The sequence below is a fragment of the Hypanus sabinus genome, chromosome 20, assembly GCF_030144855.1.
Source record: "Hypanus sabinus isolate sHypSab1 chromosome 20, sHypSab1.hap1, whole genome shotgun sequence".
In the NCBI taxonomy this organism is placed as follows: Eukaryota; Metazoa; Chordata; class Chondrichthyes; order Myliobatiformes; family Dasyatidae; genus Hypanus; species Hypanus sabinus.
Window position 1 is genome coordinate 12,316,283 of NC_082725.1, and position 22,268 is coordinate 12,338,550.

Here is a 22,268-nt window from a genome sequence, read left to right on the forward strand (position 1 = left end):
CAAACACAAGGGATTCTGCAGATGCTGGAAATCCAAAGCAACACACACAGAACGCTAGAGGAACTCAGCAGGTCGAGCACCATCTATGGAAAGGAGTAAACAGTTGCTGTTTCGGGCCAAGACCCTTCTTCAGGTCAAAGCAGCAATCCGTAACTGTACCCTGTGCTCCTCCTCAGTCCCGAAGAAGGACCCAGGCCTGAAATGCCAACTCTGGATGCTCATCGGAATCATGGTTTAGTATGGAAAATAACGAAGTTCCACCACTACCTCTATGGACGAAAGATCACCAGCCCCTTTTGTCCAATTTCAATCCCAGGAGGGGAACTCGCCCAGTGACAATGTTAGGCCATGTTCCTAGGAGAGCACTCTTATGACGTAGCATTCAAGGTTACCAAACAACACATCAATGCTGATAGCTTGTCATGTCTTCCACTGTTGGCAACTGAAGAAGAAAAGTCTTCATACTGTGACCCAGCAGAAGTGTTCTACACCACATTGGTGGACGAGTTGCCAGTAACAAATTCCAAATTTAAGGGGAAACAATGAATGACCCAACATTGTCAAAAGTCTATGAAATCACCGTGCAAGGATGGCCAGCTCATGGTACCCCTATGTTTCCAGAGTTCTCAGTGAGATGACACCGAGTGTTGGTGTGTCAAAGAACCCTGATGTGTGGATCTCGTGTTGTAGTTCCCTCTAAACTGCATACAAGAGTGTTAGATCATCTGGGTACAGTCAGGATGAGGAGTCTCACACAGAGCCACTATGTGTGGTGGCCAGAAATAGATAGACAGATTGAAGACTTGGCCAAGAGTTGTTTTGGGATGTCAAAAAATGTACCCCCACAGACACCGTTACCCCCACGGGAATGGCCATCATCAATACAACAAAGAGTACATGTTGACTTCACTGGGCCATTCATGGACTCCATGTTTCTGATTGCTGTGGATGCTCACTCGAAGTGGCTGGAGGTTACACCAATGGAGTCAACCACCTCAGCAAAGACTGTCTCTGTCCTGAGGACTATCTTCACCGGAAAAGGCTTACCACAACAAACTGTGGTAAGAGTGACAACAGATAACGATGCAATTCAGAAGAAATCTGACTGCTCATGAAGAAAAATGGCATTGGGTATTTCAAGTCAGCTGCTGACAACCCAGCAATGAATAGGTTAGCTGAAAGGTTTATCCAAGCCTTCAAGGCGCCCATTAAAGTGATGCACAAGGACATTTCTTTGCAGCACAAAGTGGACAACTTCCCTTTTGCATATCGGAACTCTGTTCATACAACGACAAATCAAACACCGGCAATGCTGCTCATGAACAGGAATCTGAGATCTTGCATAGATTCCTGAAAAAAGATCTGTGGAGGCAAGGGTAGAGTAAACAACTCAGCCAGTTGCTAAGTGAATCAGCAAGGAGCTTCGAGGTTGGACAAGATATCTTAGCACGTGATTACCGAGAAGACAACTGGACACCAGTAGGTAGCGACAAGAACTGGACCACTGATGTACACAGTGGATGTTAGAGATTAGACATGGAGACGTCATGGGGACCAGATTCTGGAATGCTCAACCAAAGAACACACCTGAACCAACAAGATGAACACGTTACAGTCACCGGACTTACCTCTCAGTGATGATCATGTTACTGACAGTAACATGACACCGGAAACTGAGAACACTGTCTTAGACAAAATATTTAACAAACTTAATGCCACTCCACAGGGCCAGAGGTGCTATCCTTAAAGAAACAGAATGCCACCAAAAAGACAAGCAAGAGAAAATCTGTAGGTGCTGCAAATCTGAGCAACAGAGGTGCAGCATCTATGGAAAAAGGTACAGTCAACATTTTGGGCCCAAACATTGACTGTACTTTTTTTCCATAGATGCTGTCTGGCCTGTTCCTCAAGCAGTTTTTGTGTGTGGCCACTAAAAAGACTGACTGTTTAGTATACTGAAGTTAGCTATGGACCATTATTGTGAAAGCATATTTATTTGGAATATGGTTTATGAAAGGGAAATTGAATGTTTTGTACATATACATTTTTATGTTGTAATAATCTAAAGGGGGAGGAAGTGTAATGTATGGATCAATTTCTCTTAGAGCAATGACTCCCCTTAGCACTACATATGGACTGTCGTCTGTGCATGCATATTGGTCTCCTGTCTACACATGCACATTGCCCTCTCTCTGCAATGTGAATACCCCAGTTAAAACCATCTCCCAAATGTGTACTTTTATTCTAATTGATATGTGGTTGCAAAGACACAGCACCCTCCATTTCAGTAAGCCATTTAAAGTCAGATATTACCTTGACAAATAAATTGAAATTGGGTCTGGAAGCAAATGTATGAATCTGGTACTTCTGGGAAATAGCAATGGTCAGCAACTTCAGTAATAATAAAATGAGTTAGAACTTATTCTTAAAGTGGGTAAATATTGAATGCACAGATTTTGATTAATGACACTGAAACATTTCAACCTTACTCTGCTACAGCGATCACTTGCAGCCGAGATCCCAAAGCACCTGTGGCTTTGATCCTGACTCCTCCCAAAGTTTACACGGTCAGTTAACTTCAGAACTTTTGAGGAATGTTTTACTCATTAAATTATTCTGCAATAGTCTAGAGGACTCAGTACAGGTTTGAAAGCATTATCAGTGACAGAGAGAAAAGCAAAAGTTCCCGGGGCAGCATGGTATCGTAACAGTTCGCGCAATGCAATCCAGCGGTAAGGTAGAGGTCAATTCCCGCTGCTGTCCATAAGGAGTTTTGTATGTTGTCCCCGTGATCATGTGGGTTTCCCCTGGGGTGCTCTGGCTTTCTCTCACATTCCAAAGATGTACAGGTTCGGGTTATCCAGTGGCAGGCATGCTATGTTGGCGCTAGTAGCCTGTTGGCACTTGCTGGCTTCCCCTGGCATATCTTCGAAGTGTGTTGGTCATTGAAGCAAAGGACACACTTCACTCTGTGTTTCAATGTATATGTGACAAATAAGGCTAATCTTTAAAGCTCTACAACAGGAAATATGCCTGGGCAAGCAATAAGTCAAATTCTGCACCTATTGGAGTTGCTTTAACATGAAAGGTTCACCCATTCTGGAGTTTCATTCCACAGGAGTTGGGCTTCAGCTTTATCTCTGTGATTGTTCTATCTACAAGGACAAGTATTTACAAGGTATGTTGCCAACAATTAAATGAATGAGAGTTTGCAGTGGAACCTAGCCAAACCCCATCTGATCACTACACCTCTGCAGGGTTTTCCAGCAAAAAAAAAACTGGACACATTCTTATGTCTGAGGTTGATAAACTCAGCTCATGCCCTCATTCAAACTGACCAGTGTGGCAACTTGGTAGTGTGCTTATAAACTCTGCATGGTCACTATCGAAGAGCTGCAGGCCAGCACTGCGGGTACTGGAGCTGTCTCACAGATCCAGCAGACTGGAATTCAGAAGAATGAGTGGAGATCTTACAGGAACGTATAAAATAATGAATGGGATAGATAAGATAGAGGCAAGAAACTTGTTTCCACTGATAGGTGACCCTAGATTTAGGGGATATAGCCTCAAGACTCAGGGGAGTAGATTTAGGATGGAGATGAGCAGGAACTGCTTTTCTCAGAGAGTGATACATCTGTGGAATTCTCTGCCCAATGAAGCAGTGGAGGCTGGCTCAGTAAATATACTGAAGACAAGGTTGGATAGATTTTTGCGTAGAAGGGGAATTACGGGTTATGCGGAAAAGGCAGGTAGGTGGAGATGAGTCCATGGCCAGATAAGCCATGATCTTATTGAATGCCGGAGCAGGCTCGACAGGCCAGATGGCCGACTCCTGCTCCTATTTCTTATGTTCTTATGTTTAATTCTGATCTCTTGTTCTAACCTTTTCCCTATAATTATGTGAGTTGGATGGTAACACATACACAAAGTGCTGCAGGAACTCAGCAGGTCAGGCAACATCTATGGAAATGAATAAACACCATTTTTCAGGACTGAGAAAGAAGGGGAAAGATGCCAGAATGAAAAGGTGGGAGGAGGGGGAGGAGGATAGCTGGCAGATGATAGGTGAAAGCAGGTGGGTAGATTACAAAAAGGGCTAAAGAAGAAATCTGATAGGAGAGGGACCATGGGAGAAAGGGAATGAGGAAGAATAGATGATAGACAGGTGAGGAGAAGAGATAAGAGTCCAGAGTGGGTAATGGAAGAGTAGGGATTTTTTTTATCAGGAGGAGAAATCGACGTTCAAGTCGTCAGGTTGGAGGATACCCAGATGGAACATGAGTTGTTGCTCATCCACTCTGAGAGTGGTCTCTGGTCAGAACGGAAACAGGAGTCAGAATTAAAATCTTATGCCACTGGGAAATTGCCCTTTTGGTGGAAGGAGCGCAGGTGCTTGACAAAGCCGTCCCACAATTTACAATGGGTCTCACCAATAAAGAGGGGGCTGCACCAGGAGCACTGGATGCAACAGACAACCCCAAAGAATTCACGGGTGAAGTGGTGCCTCACCTGGAAGAGTGGTTTGCAGTCCTGAATGGAGGTAAGGGAAAATGTAAATGGACAGGTGTAGCATTTCAATCGCATGCAGGCATATGTGCCGGGGGTGGGGGGGGGGTGGGGAGATTAGTGGGAAGGGATGACTGATCAAGGGAATCACGGAGGGGGTGATCCATGCGGAGAGCAGAGCGTGGGGGGAGCTAAAGGTGTGATTGGTGGTAGGATCCCATTGAACGTGATAGCAGTTGCGGAGAATGATGTGTTGGATGCAGAGGCTCATGGGGTGATAGGTGAGGGCAAGAACAACTCTATCTCTCTTAAGGCAGCGGGAAGATGGGCTGAGCTCAGATGGTAAGTAATTACTTCAGGAACGAAAGGGTTAACCTGTAAATACAGGCCCAGTTCGATGTACTGGGCCTGTATTAACTGGAGTTTAGAAGATTGGGGGAGAAATTTCATCGAAACCTTCTAAATATTGAAATGCCAAGGTACAGTGGATGTGGAGAGGATGTTCCCTTTAGTGGGAGAGTCTAGGACCAGGGAGCACAGCCTCAGAATAGAAGGACATCCATTTAGAACAAAGATGAGGAGAAATTTCTTTAGCCGGAGAGTGGTGAATCTGTGGAATTCATGGCCACAGGCAGCTGTGGAGGCCAAATCATTGGGTATATTAAAAACAGTGGCTGATAGATTCTTGATTAGTAAGGGCCTCAAAGGTTACGGGGAGAAGGCAGGAGAATGGGGTTGAGAGGGAAAATAAATCAGCCATGATCGAATGGCAGAACAAACCCTATGGGCCGCAATGTCTAATTCTGCTCCTCTGTTTTATGGTTTTATAGTAATCTAGTTACTGTTAAGCATCCCTGGTGTAGGCAGCTAATGAGAGAATCAGGGAGGTGTTAATGGGCATGTTTGAGAGATTGGATTACAAAGGCTTAAGTGGGAGACTGGGATTGATGGCTGCCTGTGTGACAGAGGAATATGAAATAATAAAAATTATTGTCTTTGTATTTCTTATATAGATATTGTATGTTAGTAGGAACAGTGGTTATCTAGTCAGTTAATCCTGAGTGTTTTTACTTTAGTAAACTTATGCTCTAAACTGATGTTAACAATATTTTCATTTGTAAAAATGTGTTTGTCATATTTAGTCCCAAGCGTATTTCTGTTGAAGGCTAGTGAATGTTGATGGCATTTACAGACAACAAGCAATACTCTGTTAACCTCTTTCAACTGTTGGATTGGGCAGGGTGTAGAATCATTATTTTTTCTAGTATTTTTCTTGTAGTTTAATTTATCTATGCTTGCTTACATTTTATATAAAATCTGCTGCAGTTATACATGTGGAATTGTTCAGTAAATTTTCCAGAAATTGTAGAATGGCTGATTTTTTATTTTCTAGAAGATTCTCAGATTTTCTTCAGCAGGTATCACACCACTTTAATCTGGCTATTTTATTTGTTTATCTGATGTTATCTCTAGCCCAGGGCTTCCCCAACCTGGGGGCCACGGAGCCCTCAGATAAAGGTAGGGGTCCAGGGCATAAAAAAGGTTTGGAACTCCTGTCTGAGTCTGAGAGTATGAAACCGGCACAACTTTGTTTTTGTTCTTTTCCTTTGTTCGTACTTTGTTGGAATACTTAACAAAACGGCTGTAAACACCAAGTTTTAAGCATCATTCATGACGTCCAAAGAACCTCTGGATCAATACCACCAGATCCATCAAACTATAGAAACAAAGTTCACGTGCCACATTTTAAAACAACTTCCACTGGCACCATTCTGGTAGATAGATAGATAGATAGATAGATACTTTATTCATCCCCAAGGGGAAATTCAACATTTTTCCCATACACTTATTATAGCAAAACTAATTACATACAGTACTTAACTCAGTATAAATATGATATGCATCTAAAATCACCCTCCCAAAAAGCATTAATAAATAGCTTTTAAAAAGTTCTTAAATAGTTACTAAAGTGCATTGAGTGGTAACTTAAGCTCAGTCCTAACCCCGGCACTTAACATGTCTTGCCCCTGGTGGTTGAATTGTAGAGCCGAATGGCGTTGGGGAGTAATGATCTCTTCATCCTGTCTGAGAAGCATTGCATTGACAGCAACCTGCCGCTGAAGCTGCTTCTCTGTCTCTGGATGGTGCTGTGCAGAGGATGTTCAGGGTTTTCCATGATTGACCGTAGCCTATTCAGTGCCCTCCGCTCTGCCACCAATGTCATACTCTCCAGTACTGTGCCCAAGACAGAGCCCGCCTTCCTTACCAGCTTATTAAGACATGAGGCATCCCTCTTCTTAATGCTGCCTCCCCAGCACGCCACCACAAAGAAGAGGGCGCTCTCCACAACTGACCGATAGAACATCTTCAGCATCTCACTACAAACATTGAATGAGGCCAGCCTTCTGAGGAAGTAAGTAAGTGCAATCAGAAACACGACTCGCTTAAAGCAAAGGAGGACACAGAGCAGCAGAAAAATGCTGATTATGAAGTCTGAATGGCCATACAAAGCCCTCTGGAATAATTGGTTCTGAGTACAGGTTATGTTATTCAAACAGAAATGTCCTGTGTGAAAATATCACGTTCCATTTGCTTAATAATGCTATAACTTGTTAATTCCTCTGTTTAGGAATTCTCTGGCACTGAAAATAGTATCTGAAGTGGCTATTGCACTGTGGATCAACATAGCTTTTGTGTGAAAGTAAACATGAGAAATTCTGCAGATACTGGAAATCCACAGCAACACATGACCAATGTGAAGGAACTCAGCAGGTCAGAAAGCACCCATGGAAATGAATAAATAGACAACGTTTCGGGCCGAGACTCTTCTTCAGGATTGGGAAGGAAGAGGGAAGATGGCAGAATGAAAAGGTGGGGGTAGGGGAAGGAGGATAGCTAGATGGCAATAGGTGAAACCAAGTGGTGGAAGTGGGGGAGGGAAGTCAAGGGCTGGAGAAGAAAGAGTCTTGGGGAGTGGACCATAGGAGAAAAGGAAGAAAGAGTGAACACAGGGGAAAGTAATAGGCAGGTGAGAAGAGGTGAAAGTCAGAGTGGGGAATAGAGGAGGGTTGAGGATTTCTTTATTGGAAGAAAAATTTGATATTCATGCCATCAGGTTGGAGCTACACAGAATGGATATAAGGTGTTGCTCCTCCACCCTGAGCGTGGCCTGAGGGTGAGGGCATGATGGTGCCCTGCAGTAAAACATTATTAGGAAAAGGAGAGAGCAGTAGAATACAATCAGAGCACAAGTCATAAGGACGAACGAAGCTGGATGAAGTTAGATATGTGAATAGGTTGAAGTAAACTTCAGGCCAAATATGATGGCGTTCCTGAGGGAGACCTATAGTGAGGGGAAGATTTAAAATTAAATGGTACCTACCTGGGCCAGTTACCAGCACCAGGCTCCAAGGGGACCAGCTTGGGGCAATCATCTTCAAGTATTTACAAAGTAAGCCTTGTAATCATGAACTTTGCAGGAGTGATTAAATTTTCTGTAAGTGCTATTGGTTTACAAGTCATTCAAGAAACCTGTCTTTTAACCCATCAGATTCATGCTGGCTATCAAACACCCATCTGCTGCACTTTGCAGAAGTCTTAAGTGTAAGTGTGTGTGTGTGTGTGTGTGTGTGTGTGTGTGTGTGTGTGTATATATATATATATATATATACGCGTGTGCGTGTCTGTGTATATATATAGATATATAGCTGGGGAGCCTAAGACTTTTGTGCAGTACATCCAAGGGGTCAGTGTGGACATGGTGGAGAATTACAAATACCTGGGGATACGAATAGACAATAAACTGGACTGATCAAAGAACACAGAGGCTGTCTACAAGAAGGATCAGAGTCGTCTCTATTTCCTGAGGAGACTGAGGTCCTTTAACATCTGCCGGACGATGCTGAGGATGTTCTACGAGTCTGTGGTGGCCAGTGCTATCATGTTTGCTGTTGTGTGCTGGGGCAGCAGGCTGAGGGTAACAGACACCAACAGAATCAACAAACTCATTCGTAAGGCCAGTGATGCTGTGGGAGTGGAACTGGACTCTCTGACAGTGGTGTCTGAAAAGAGGATGCTGTCCAAGTTGCATGCCATCTTGGACAATGACTCCCATCCACTCCATAACTCCATAATGTACTGGTTAGGCACAGGAGTACATTCATCCAGAGACTCATTCCACCGAGATGTAACACTGAGTGTCATAGGAAGTCATTCCTGCCTGTGGCCATCAAACTTTACAACTCCTCCCTCGGAGAGTCAGACACCCTGTGCCAATAGGCTGGACTTATTTCCACTTGGCATGATTAACTTATTATTTAATTATTTATGGTTTTATATTGCTATATTTCTTCACTATTCTTGGTTGGTGCGGCTGTAATGAAACCCAATTTCCCTCGGGATCAATAAAGTACGTCTGTCCGTCTGTCTGTATACTAATCCAATTTATCAGCACTTGGTACGTAGATATCTATCTCTTGGTGATTCAATTGTTTTCTATTATTATATTATTTTTTAATTTTGAAATATAGCACAGCAACAGGGCCTTCTGACCCAATGAGCCCACACCACCCAATTGCATCTTTAAGACCAATTTACATACTAATGCACAAGTCTTTGGAATGCGCTAGGAAACAGGGGGACCCAGAAGAAACCCACATGGTCGTACACACTCCCCACAGACAGTGATGCAATTGAACTTGGATTCAACATTTCCAAGCTGGATATTCCCAGCATATTTTTGGTTGATTGGAACTTCCAGGTTAAATGATTTTCTCTTGTACTCTTCCTTTCCCTTCTTACGGCAACACACTTTCCATGCTAACAAGCTGCCTGTGCATAGCTGACAAGCTGGAGTCAGGTCCTCTCACTGGACAAACTGCACAGTGTTATTAAGGAGCCAAAAATTGCTACATCTTTAAATCCCTAACATTTATGTTGTTCATTTGTAATTTTCCCTCTCACGTGGGATTAATTTCCTTCATGAGGCTGTCTCATATACATAAATCAAACAGCAAAAACCTGCAGATGCTGGGGATTTGTAATAAACACCAGTAACACTGGAAATACCCAGCAGATCAAGCAACACCAGTACAGAGGAAATCAGGGTGAGCACTGACCTTTCATTAGAACCGAGAAAATATAAGAAAAATAAACACGTTTTAAGTTGCAGACAAGGAATGGAGAGAACAAAGTCGGATGCAAACTGAGAGAGGCAGAATGATGTGACGCTGCTAGTGGCTGAGAAAGGTTGGTGAAGACTTGCAACCTCAGATGATCAATCTGGAGGAGATGAACAAAGAATGAAAGAGAGAGAGAGAAAGAAAATGTAACACAGGAAGAGTGAGATACGAAGTATTGTGAATGCGGTATTTGTCAATTTTTGTCTGTATGTGGTTGAGTGTGTGACTCCAGAACAACATCCGTGCATCACCATGATACAGCCCATGACACTCAGGAACTTGGGCTACATGATTATTTTTGTACATATTATTGTTTTAGTAACTATGTTTTTCTGCTATCGTATTATATGTGCTGTGTGTGACTGTTGGTTTTGTGTTTCGCACCTTGATCCCAGAGGAACGCTGTTTCGTTTGACAGCATTCATGAGTATGGTTGAATGACAATTAACCTTGAACTTCTTCACTTAGTCTACTGTACTTCTTTGTCCTACTGTGAATGCCCTCAAGAAAATTAATCTCACGGTTGTACACTGTGACATACTATGTATATTGATAGTAATTTTGAACTTTGCAATGCTGAGAATCTACAATAAAAATGTAGAACGTTGGAAATACATAGCAAGTCAGACAGTGTCTGCAGAGACAGAACACAGAGTAAGCGTGACAAGTTGATGATCTTTCCTCAGGTCTGATACAAACTGCAGAGTTGGGTTCGCTGGAGTTGATGAACTTAGTGTTTATTCATGGTGGCTGCATTGCATTAAGTTGTAGATAAAATGTTATTTCTTCAGTTAATATTCAGCTTCATTGGAACAGTGTGAGGCCAAGGACAGAGAGGGGTCCGCACAGAGCCACTGAGTACAGCACACATGATGTCATACTCAAATGAATAGGTCCCTATACTGAGCTCTAGTCTCCTTATGTAACAAAGGAGATAATTGCAATTGAGAAAACACAATAATGTTTGACCAGATTGATTCCTGGAGTTTGACCCTTGAGAAGGGGCAAGGCAGATTGGATCTACACTCTTCCGTGTTGAGAAATGTTACCTTTGAAAATACCAAAGTCTTACAGGGCTCAACTAGGTAAAATTATTAGTTTTGTATTTACAGAGTATTTAGAGATACAGCACTGTAACCCCAAGTGACCATCCTGCCCAATTACACCCATGTGAGCAATTTACCTACTAACCTTTTCTTCCATGGAATGTGGGGTGAATCCAGAGCACCCGGTCACAAGGAGAAGGTACAGCCAGTGCCAGAACTGACCCCAGGTTGCTGTTACTATAATAGTGTTACACTAGCTGTCATGCCACCATGTAGCCCCATATGCAGGTATCATACTTCGTCTGCCTGGAGTATTTTGAACTGGGGGGTTCAGAGTCTCAGAATATAGGGATGGCTATTCAGCACAGAGTTTAAAGAAACATCTTCATTCAGAACGTAATGGATTTTTAGGGCTGAGGAGGTTCAGCACTGAGTATGTCATGAAAGAGATACTAAAAAATTTTGCAATGTTAAGGGAATCAAGGAACACAAAGTTTTGTTCTTCCTACTCTGGCTTTTCATTTCAATTGATTCTTAGTTCATGTTGCAAAGTTCTTACAAAGCACTGGGTTTAGGTGTAACCCATCTCCTTTCTACATTAAGAAGTCTTCAGAGATATTTCTGCAGTGGCTTGGCATAAACTTTCTCAAATCCTCCATTTTTGGCCAGTTTTCCCTGAGCTTGCAAGTCTACAGCAGTTATCTTATATAACATTTAGAGGTTATGCTGCACTGTGAGGATAGTACAATCAAATATTAGATACTTCTGTCATAAAAACCAGTGTGGACTACCCTCACAGTAAGGGATGGCTAGGGAGAGTAGTGTAATGTTTTGCAGCGCCAGTGAGCTGGATTCAAGTCCCATCCCTGACTGTACAGTCTCCCCATGACCACACGGGCTTTGTCCAGGTGCTTTGATTTCCCCCAACATTCCTAAGTCAAAGGTTAGTAGGTTAATTGGTCACATGTTTGTAACTGAGTGGAGCTGGCTCCTTGTGTCAGAAGGACCTGTCACCGTGCTGTATCTGTAAATACAAAAATAAACAGCACTTCCTCAATGTACTTTGTAGTATTTCCTCAGGTTTATAATCTAGAATACTATAGAGTTGTCCCTGAAGCACACAGCTGCTATCTTGCTTTAGTTCTGGTGGGGAGGGGGGGGTGGGTGGTAAATCAGTGAAACATTACAGGAAAATGCCATCCTCTGTGACAAATGTGATCATTTTTCTACCCTATGTTGGAATATGAGTTCCATTCCTTTTAAGGGAAATACTAATGGGAGAGGAAACAGCTTTGGAGATTTCTTCTGATAGGAATAACCATCTTGCTTGTGACACAGCACAGGGCTCAATCAGCACGTTAAATGAAGGAATCAGTTTGGCTCCTGGAGATGGGGAAGGTCAAGGGCAGATGAGAAAACATGCCTGACTTGGACTGAGCCTGAAGAACCCCCCTGCCATGTAGAATAAGGTCCTAGTGTTTCCATTGCAGTGTTGAGACAGATGAAAAAGCAGTGGTATTCTTCTTTGCTGAAATTAGCCCTGATTCAATGACTCAGTAACTGAGCCCACAAGTCAGAAACTTGGAATTAGTGATTTTTAATTTTAAATTCTTGAAATAGAATTCCAAACTCACAACAAATGGGATTTTGAAATAACCCTTTAAATCCCAATTATCTACTTTATTACTATTGGAATATGTGAATATTTCTTCCTCTCAAACTCAATTGATCAGTAAGCTATGGTTGCAGGGGTAAGGAACATTTTTTTAGTTAGATGTTTGAACTAGGGCCTGGCTCTGGTTGATCCAGAAGCAAAGAGAAACCTTTAAGCAGCAGTTCAAATTAGTAGAAAATCAACTGTGAGTAACAAATTAAAATACACAAAAGAATAAAAAAGTAGATGTAGAAGATGGAGAGGAGATTTGAGAGAGGTCCACAAAATTATGAGGGGTATGGATAGGGAAATTGCAAGCAGGCTTATTCCACTGAGGTTTGGTGGGACTACAACTAGAGGTCACGGGTTAAGGACAGAAGATGAAAAGTTTTGAGGGGAACATGAGGAGAAACTTCTTCACTCAGAGGGTCATGAGGATGTGGAATGAGCTTCCAGCGCAAGTGATGCATGCAAGCTCGATCATCAGCATTTAAGAGAAGCTTGGACATGTATAGTAGGGATATGGAGGATATGGTTCTGGTGCAGGTCAATAGGAGAGGGCAGTCTAAATGGTTTCAGCACAGACTGGATGGTCAAAGGGCCTGTTTCTGTGCTGTACTTTACATGACTCTGACTCTAGATAGTTATGCGGATCTGGCAAACTCAAATGGAAGTGGGGGCACATGTGAATATCAGCTTGCAAAAAATATTTTACTTGTTTCTGCCTCTGAGTGGTTGTTTCTGGCTTGAAGTTTCATCTGGATATGGTGATGGCGATGTTAACTGGAGAATATCTAAAGAATATAATGTTGCAAAAAACACATTTCACAACATATACAGTATCAGTGATAATAAACCTGGGTTGGATTCTGAAATTGTATCAAGAATGTAGATTTCAATTTTACTATCAGTTAGGTTGTGATTATGGTGGCATAGCAACTATTGTAACCTTTTTCAGCATCAGTTCACGCCACTGTCTGTCAGGTGTTTGTACTTTTTTCCTGTGACTACGTGAGTTTCCTCCGGGTCTCTGGTTTCCTTCCACACTCCAAAGACATACAGATTAGTAAGGATTAGTAAGTTACTAGCTGGCCATGTTGGTGATGGAAATATGGTGATACTTATGGGCTGCCCCCTGCACATCTTCAGACTGTGTTGGTTACTGACGCAAACAACGCATTTCACTGGGTCTTTTGAGGATGTAACAAATAAAGCTGATCTTTGTTGTTACCTTTACACTTAATGTACTTAAAATTTCTTAGAATATTTCTGAAACTTCATTAAATCAGAGAAATGAAAAAAAATCTAATTAAAATGACGTGCTTTAATTTTAATATGCTTTAAGGCTTATTGTATGAGGGGCATTTGATGGCTCTGGGACTGTGCTCATTGGAATCCAGAAAAAAGAGGTGGGGGAGCTTATTAAAACCTATCAAATGTTGAAAGGCTTTGATAGAGTGGATGTGGAGAGGATGTTTCCTACAGACGGGGAAGTCTAGGACCAGACAGAACAGCTTTAGAATAGAGGGATGTCCATTTGGAATGGAGATGAGGGAGAACTCATCATTTTTTTAACTGTACAATCACTTCTGAGGAACCCAAATTGCAAACACATGAGATTCCAGAGTAATACACACAAAATGCTGGAGGGTATCTCAAAGTTTTGGGCAACATGAAGTCGATGTTTCAAGCCGAGACGTGATGAAGGGTCTCAGTCCAAAACCTGGACTGTTTATTTCTTTCCAGGTATGCTTACCAAGAGAGGTCAGTTCAGAAACAAGCATCAGATATTTTTCAGTCTGATTTCAGTGGGACCAGCAGCGCTGGTCCATGGTAGTTCAGGCTGTCCCATTCCCCTTCCCTTTACCCAGCTCCAGAAGCCAATTCTCAGCATCCTGATGTCAAGTTTCAACATTTGGTGCCTGCACAAGGACCAACACCATGATTAATGGGAATCTCACAAATATTCTTGGTCAGGCGTTTGGCTAGAGCTGATTGATTCACAGCTGAAATGTCAAAGCATGCTCCTTCCAGTTCATGCTCTCTTCTCACTGCTGCTATCAGGAAGGAGGTACAGGAGCCTCAGGATTCTTACACCAGGTTCCCAAACAGTAATTACCCCTCAACCATCAGGCTCTTGAACCAAAGCATAACTTCACAAAACTTCACTCACCCCAACTATCTCCACAACCTACAGGCTCACTTTTAATGAAGCTTCGTCTTATGTTCTCAATATTTAATGCTTATTTATTTATCATTATTATTTTGTCTTTTTTTGTCTTTTTGTATTTGCACCATTTGTTGCCCTTTGCACACTGGTTGCTTGTGCATCTTGCTGTGTGTGGTATTCCACTGATTCTATTCTGTTTCTTTGTATTTACTGTGAATATCTACAAGAAAATGAATCTCAGTTCATTTAACATAACATGGCAACATGGTAACATACATGTACTTTGGTGATAAATTTACTTTGAACTTTAAACTTCATTATTATTTTATGCCGATTTTCCTGTAAGATTTCAATGAACTGTAAAGCTTTGAATGATTTCTCTCCGGGCTCCTGGGAGTTGTTCCTCGAACTTACTAAGAACCCAAAGTTTACTGAAGTAAAAAAAAAGAAAGTGCTTCAAGGAGAATATCTGGTCTTTAAAATGCAAAGATGATAAAAAGTTTGAGGATTATTATTTATTAAAAATTACTCACACATCTTTTTCATGTTGTTCCCTATGGATATGGAAGATTGAAGCTGATTTATATTTTAATCTTCTTTCTCTGAATAGCTTATGATACATTAATGATGAAAACTGCTTTCTATTGGGCCAGTGTTTGGAAATGTTCAACTGCCTCAGGGTTCATTAATTATTCTAGATAATTTTTTTCTCTTTTTTTATGTGAGTGTAAAACAGTCACTGGCTCACTATATTTGCATTTTAGGGAACAAAGACAAAGTTGCCTCTTCTCTACTTGGTCCCAAATGTACTCCCGTAAACAGGCAATTAGCATTTACAGAATTGATACCAACTTTAAAAAATATATGTACTAATTTAATTAAAGGTCATGATAACATATTCTCTGTTTTTTAAAGGAGTGCACCACCATAACATACGGAGTCTTGCGGACTGTTTGAGAACAAGGATTCAGTGACTTCTGGCTGTAAAGCTGTGGGCTAGCTGAAAGGGCTGGGTGGGGGAGAAGGCTGTAGCCTAAAGCAGTGGTTGCTGTTCTATGGTAAGATTTTACGACACCATCCTAAATGGGCGAGCAAGCAGTCGGCTTTGCAGCTGAAATTTTAGTGACAGTTACTTCTGTTAGAAAGTAGTCTCAGGCCCCATTGGAATTTCAGATGAAGAAATGCTCAAGGATGACACAGAACCCTTGATTTTTTTTTGCCCCTTATGTTTCTTCTCAGGATTATCATTACAGAACTGCATGCCCCAAGCCCTTATGAATTGGAGCTCTTTTTTGTGGTATAGCAGCTATATATCCTTCTTCAGATTATCACAATATTTACATGTTAAATAGTTCTTTTCAATGCAAAAGCTTCTGCAAGTTCTGGAGTGGTTCCAGCAATGCAGTCCTTTGACATATACATGTTATCATAGTCACCACGGATTACTTTGTAATTCTTGCTTATGACTGAAATTTAAACTTCTCAATTGCTCCTTTTTCAAGAGCAAGCTTACCTTCGAGGAGGCCAACAAGAACGTTGCTGTTTGTGTGTTGCTCTGAATCTCTTTTATTTATGATTTGCTGCTAGATGTGTTTCCTTTAATAGTTTGGCTTCTATACAATTGATAATGCCTTGGAGGTAAGTTTTATCCAGATTAAAGACACAATATTGGTTCAAGATGTTAAAGCAGAATTCATTTTCTCTGCGGATTTAAGAGTCAAAAAACCTTGACTGAGATTGGGCTTTTCAGCATCTAAAGCTTCTTTGTCACTTAGTCTGGTGACCCAGGTTTGGCACAGCAATGATACAGCAGCTGATTGACACTCCATCTCTTCTCAAGATGCATTGCCCATTACCAAGCAATTATTCCATAAAAGCCTCTCTGTCATTCAAAGTGGTCAGGTTTGATGCAACGATGATATGGTAGCTGACTGATAGCTCATCTCCTCCCAAGATGCATTGCCCATTGCTAAGCAACTATTCTGCGTGTAGTTTAACCAAAGCTCTATTCTCAAAATTCATTGGCTGATAAAGTTCAGGTTATCCATATCAAATCTTGGACAATAGAAAGGATTAGGAAAGCAATGTCCATTCATATTGTACATTGGCAGAATCCATCATTAAGGACTTGCTTGCTTCTTACTGCTACATCAGAGAGCGGGTACAGGAGGCTGAAGATATACTCTCAAATATTTTAAGAACAGCGTGTTCCACTCTGCCATCAGATTTCCGAACAGAAATTAAACCAACCCATGAATGCAACCTCATGATTTTTGTTCTCTTTTTGTACTACTTAGTACATATATTATTACATATACTAATATATATATATATTTCTTATTGTAATTTATAGTATGTTTACATATTGCTCTGTCCTGCTGCCACAAATCAACAAATTTCACAACGCATGTCAGTGATATTAAACCTGATTCTGATTCCAATACTGAGCTGTTCACTATCAGTACCCAGGAGCAAAACACCATCCTTCTATTTACCAGCCTTTAATCATAATGAAGCTCACTTACATTAGTACATGCATTCAATTGACCAAAAGCCTCAGATGGAATTAAATCGCTTGGAACTTGCAGTTCCATAATGGAATGCGTCTGACACCAGAATTTTTTTAATCGCAGTACAGCAACATAAGCTAGGTGCCATTTTTGGCATTCTTTTTGAATGTAACACTTCATACTCTAAGAGTAGATAGAAGATCCTTAAATCTCCAAATTGACGGCCAGCCCTGCCATCCATCTTTACTCTTGCTTATAACGGATGATTTGGACTTGGATATTTGCTTTAGACATACAGTAAATACAGAAAGTTTCCAGAAAAAGGCCAGCAACATCATGAAGTATCTCACCCACCCTGCTCATGGACTGTTTGCCCCACTGTCATCAAGGAGGAGGCTACGTAGCATCCACGCCAGGACCACCAGACTCAAAAACAGTTACTTTCCCCAAGAAGTAAGACTGATCAACATCTCCACTAACTCACCCCACCACACCCCTCACCATCACTACTTTATCATGTCCTGTCAGAGTCAGCTTATGTAGAGACACTCCTGTGCCTAGTATCACTTTATGGACATAAATCAATCTACTTATATAAGCTATCTTATGTATCATATTTATTGTGTTTTTATTAGTGTGTTCCTTATCTTTTTTTTGGTGTTACATCGGACCCAGAGTAACAATTATTTTGTTCTCCTTTACGCTTATATACTAGAAATGACATCTTGAATCTTCTCAAAATTTTCCAAAGCATATAAATAGGAGGGAAAGTTCAGAAGGACAAGTTTAGCAGAAAAAGCCAAAACATTAAAAATGCAGGTTAGCTTGGATAAATGTAAGAATTTTGGGAGAAGACTGGAAGGATCAAAGTTATATAACTTACGGAAGTGCCCACTTAAGAGTGCGGACAACCAGCAAAACTTAAGGTTCAAGTGCACAGTTGCCAGGAATTATCACAAAGGATAAAGGACAAATAGGAAATTTAAGGGTCTGCTATTTGCCCATAGAAATCAATCCCCCAAACTCAACATAAGTACAGGGTCAATTTGCATACAACCAATAAGAGTGAAAATGATCAAAGGCTGACTGACAAGTTAAAGCCCATCCCAATTAACAATCTAACTGATAACTGAAAAGTATTTCTATCATCTGCACGTGTCCATTTCATTCTACGACATTAACCTTGCAAATTTTCAACACTACTCTCTCTGCCTTGATAATGGGACCACTTTTTTCAAAAGACGACATGCCATGGGTTTTCATATGGAGAGCACCCCCTGAAAAAAAAAAATCCTAGATAATTCGTCTCATTTTAAAGATATTTGTTGGTAGATTCTATCAAGTCTAGGTACAAAATGGCCGCTGCAGCAAAGACAGAAGAAAAGCTTTGCGCATCACTGAATTCCATCTTCTAGATAAATCTGCGTTAGTATTTCAATAAGTATATTTAAATGACAACTTGTAAGAAGTAATGGTTTAGAACCTGTATCACTGTTTCATACATGACTAAGGATGGCTAGTATATAGGGATAACAATTCATCTGATACCATGCTTGGCTAAAAAAATGTGATGACATAAATTATTGGCTAACAAACCAATTGTGTGGCACTAATCAACTTGGTTCCTGCTAAAGAATTCTCATAAGCATAAACTTTCATTTGTAATAAAACCTCAGCTTTGCTAGGCTTTTACATTGAGGGGGCAGTCATGCATATATATTTGATATTAGAGTTAGGCTTAATAATTACCACACTATAAATTCTATAGTTGAATGCTATAACTATATAAAAGTATAATTTATAAACCATGACATTTTGCAGCTCAGCAACCATGTTTATTAAAAAATTGATCCCCTTTTCCTGCTTTATAATGCATTTGCAAATTGTGGGTATACTTTTGCCTGGAGTCAGTGTTTTTTCCCTTTGCTTACCTCACTCTGCAATATCATTACAGCATGGTTGAAGTGATGGTGCTCCAGAGTGGCAGATGTCCCATACAGCTGTGCTAAAGCTGATCTGCTCCTGCAAGGGAATCAAATGCACGAGCCGTCAGAGCTTGGCTGGTGAACTACTTGTGCTCAGGCATCCACTGGTTCATTAAATGGAAATTTAAAAAGTCGCGATGGACGTCCGTGGCTGCAGCTGTTTGTGGAATCGAAATGCACTTACAAGGGTAACTCATTTGTGTTTTCATCCATACTTCATTACAGATCCAGAATGTCTACAGGCGTACCGCGGGGAGCCTTCTAACTGGTGGCATCATCGTCTGATTTGGAGGGGCCACCGCACAGGATCAGGAAAAGCTGCAGGAAGTTATAAACTCAGCCAGCTCCATCATGGGCGCAAGCCTCCCCGGAATTAAGGGCAAATTCAAAAACCGATGCCTCAAAAAGGCAGTATGCACCATTAAAGACCCCCATCACCCAGAACATGTCCTCGTCTCATTGCTACCATCACTGAGGAGGTACAGAAACCTGAAGGCAATATTTCAGGGACAGCTTCTTCCCCTCCACCATCAGATTTCTGAACTACCTCAGTATTTTCCCCTCTCTTTTTGTACTCCTTATTTAATTTAATTTTCTTTTTTTATATATACTTCTGACTGTAATTTATAGTTTTTATTATGTATTGCACTGTACTCCTGCCATAGAACAACAAATATCATGACATATGCCAGATATGTTAAACCTGATTCTGATTTTGAAGTTTTCATATTTATAGATTCAAATTAAAGCTAGTAGTTCACTAAATTATTCAGAAAATAAGTCATGGGTAGACAGTGCAGAGTGGGTTAAATTTTTCCTGAGGGTAGCTGCAATGTGAGGTCTTATTAAGAGGTGGGCTTTTAGATTTAGAGGATGTCACTGTATTAACAGGATAAGTTGACCCGTGGGGTTGTTAGGATCTGTGAGGGGATAACCCTATATTAATTCACAATTCCTTCTCCCAAACAGATGCTGTTGGACGCGCTGGGCTCCTCCGACAGTCTGCTTACCGCTTCAGATTCCAACAACAGCAGTCACTCGCACAAACTTCTCAATGTAATTCTAAGCAAAGTGAAAACTTCCCTTAATGCACGACTATAGGGAAGATTCCTGTGTGCTCTACTTTGGACTTGTCTTTCAACACATTCCTGTTCTCAGATGTATCATCCATCTATCCAATTCCCCAACCCACTCCCTCCTCTCCTTCCCCAAGAGCAGAGCCCTAGAAAGTTTCCTGACACAATAGCTCAAAGTAAAACTTATTATCAAAGTTCAATGTAAATTTATTATCAAGGTACATATATGTCACCATATACAACCCTGTGGATTCACTTTCTTGTGGACATACTCTATAAATCCATAATAGAATATTAAGCACACAGAATCAATGAAAGACCACACTAACTGTATGTTCAGCCCTTGTGCAAAAGAGAACAAACTGTGCAAATACAAAAAGAAAGACATATTAATAATAATAAACATATAAACAATACATATGGAGCACTTGAGATGAAGAGTCCTTGGAGTACAGTAGTCAATCATCTAGAAATGGAAGAAATATGGCACAGTTATAAACTGCCTAGAGCAGGCTGACTTCAAAAACTGAGTGACCATACAAGAATGGGTCGAGTCAGTGAGGCTACCATGAGACCTATGACAACTCTGGAGAAGTTACGAGCTTCAGTGGCTGAAACGGGAGAGGCTGCACATACAACCATTGCCCGGGTGCTTCACCAGTCACAGCTTTATGGGAAAGTGACAAAGGGAAAGCTACTGTTGAAAAAAGCTCACATGAAATCTCAGCTAGAGTTTGGCAGAAGGCATGTGGGAGACTCTAGTCAGCTGGAATAAGGTTCTATAATCTGATGAAACCAAAATTGAGCTTTCGGACCATCAGACTTCATGCCATAAGCCAAACACTGCACTTCATTGACTTCATCTACTAAATACTGACTTGAAGGAGGTGAGTAATTATGCAATCAATTAGTTTGTGTTAAATAATTGTAATAATTTTAGATCAATTTGTAGAAATTTGTTTTCACTTTGATACTGTTGATCAGTGTAAAAAAAAGCCAAATGAAATCCACTGAGATTCAATGTTGTAAAACAATAAAACATGAAAACTTCTGGGGGAGGGGAATACTTTTTATAGGCACTATATACTGCACATGTTACCACATAATACCTTGAGATGTATTTTCTTTCAGGCTTTTATAGGAAAATAAAGAAAAACAATGGAATTTATGAAAAGCTATACATAAACAAAGACTGACAAACAACTAATGTGCAAAAGATGACAAATTGTGCAAATAAAAAGTAACACTGAGAACATGAGTTGTAAGATGTCCTTGAAAGTGAGCCTGCAGGTAGCAGAATCAGCTCACAGTTGTGGTAAGTGAAGTGCGTGGAGTTATTCGTGCTGGTTCAGGAGCCTGGTGGTTTTAGGGTGGTAACTGTTCCAGGTATGGTTCTTGTGTTAATTGCAGTAAGGAGATCAGACTCGTCACCAGGATTAAAGGTGGAACAAGAAAATAGCAATTGCCATCCACCTTAGAACTCTCAACTGCTACATTCTTCTTATACTGATGTATGGCTGCAAGTCATGGACCATCACAAATGCAATGGAAAAGAGAATCAATGCTGCAGAGATGTGGGTCCTCAGAAGAATGCTATGCATATCATATATGGACGTTCTACAGAGAATGAGAAAAAACGTACATTACTTAAACAAAATCAAAAAACAGCTATCAAAATTCTTTAGACACATCATGTGAAGAGAGATGTTAGAACGTTTAGTTACAGCTGGAAAGCTGGAAGGAAAAAGAAGCTGAGGCAGAGAGAGAATGGAAATGGTAGATGGATTAACATCACGGTTAGAAACAGGGGAGGCAACAACTACAATTCGGAGGGCCAGGGACTGTGATGGATGGGGAGACATGATCACCTACGCCGAACAGCAAGGCACCTGAATGATGATGATTGCAATTTTCAGGAAGGCTCTTTTGCTCTATACTCTCTGTAATAGTTTTGTCGTACAAAAGTATAAAATAATTTGTATGGGCACTGATCTTCTCTCCATGTGGCGTTTGATAGTTGTAGTTTCACAATCCTTTGTGCATATTGTCCTGCTTCACTTTAGAGGCAAGAATCGAGTGAGGCAATATGAATTAATGGTACAATTTAAAAAGGCAATCAAAGTGCGAAATAAAGGGAATAT

At 40.9% G+C, this 22,268-nt stretch overlaps 1 protein-coding gene and 1 long non-coding RNA gene across 3 annotated transcripts in view; one reads left to right on the plus strand and one right to left on the minus strand.

Annotated features, from left to right (window-relative positions):
* The window catches only part of LOC132378296 (dual 3',5'-cyclic-AMP and -GMP phosphodiesterase 11A-like), a 266,270-nt gene that overhangs the window by 60,367 nt on the left and 183,635 nt on the right, over positions 1-22,268 (minus strand). For both annotated transcript variants that reach the window (XM_059945103.1, XM_059945102.1), the window contains one exon: positions 18,998-19,088. In XM_059945103.1, coding sequence (XP_059801086.1) covers positions 18,998-19,088 — 91 coding nt within the window. The remainder of the gene's footprint in view (positions 1-18,997; positions 19,089-22,268) is intronic.
* On the plus strand, positions 3,042-21,103 carry LOC132378299 (uncharacterized). Its single transcript, XR_009506957.1, has 4 exons — positions 3,042-3,178; positions 7,136-7,278; positions 19,277-19,530; positions 20,021-21,103. It is a non-coding gene; the product is annotated as an uncharacterized LOC132378299 (long non-coding RNA).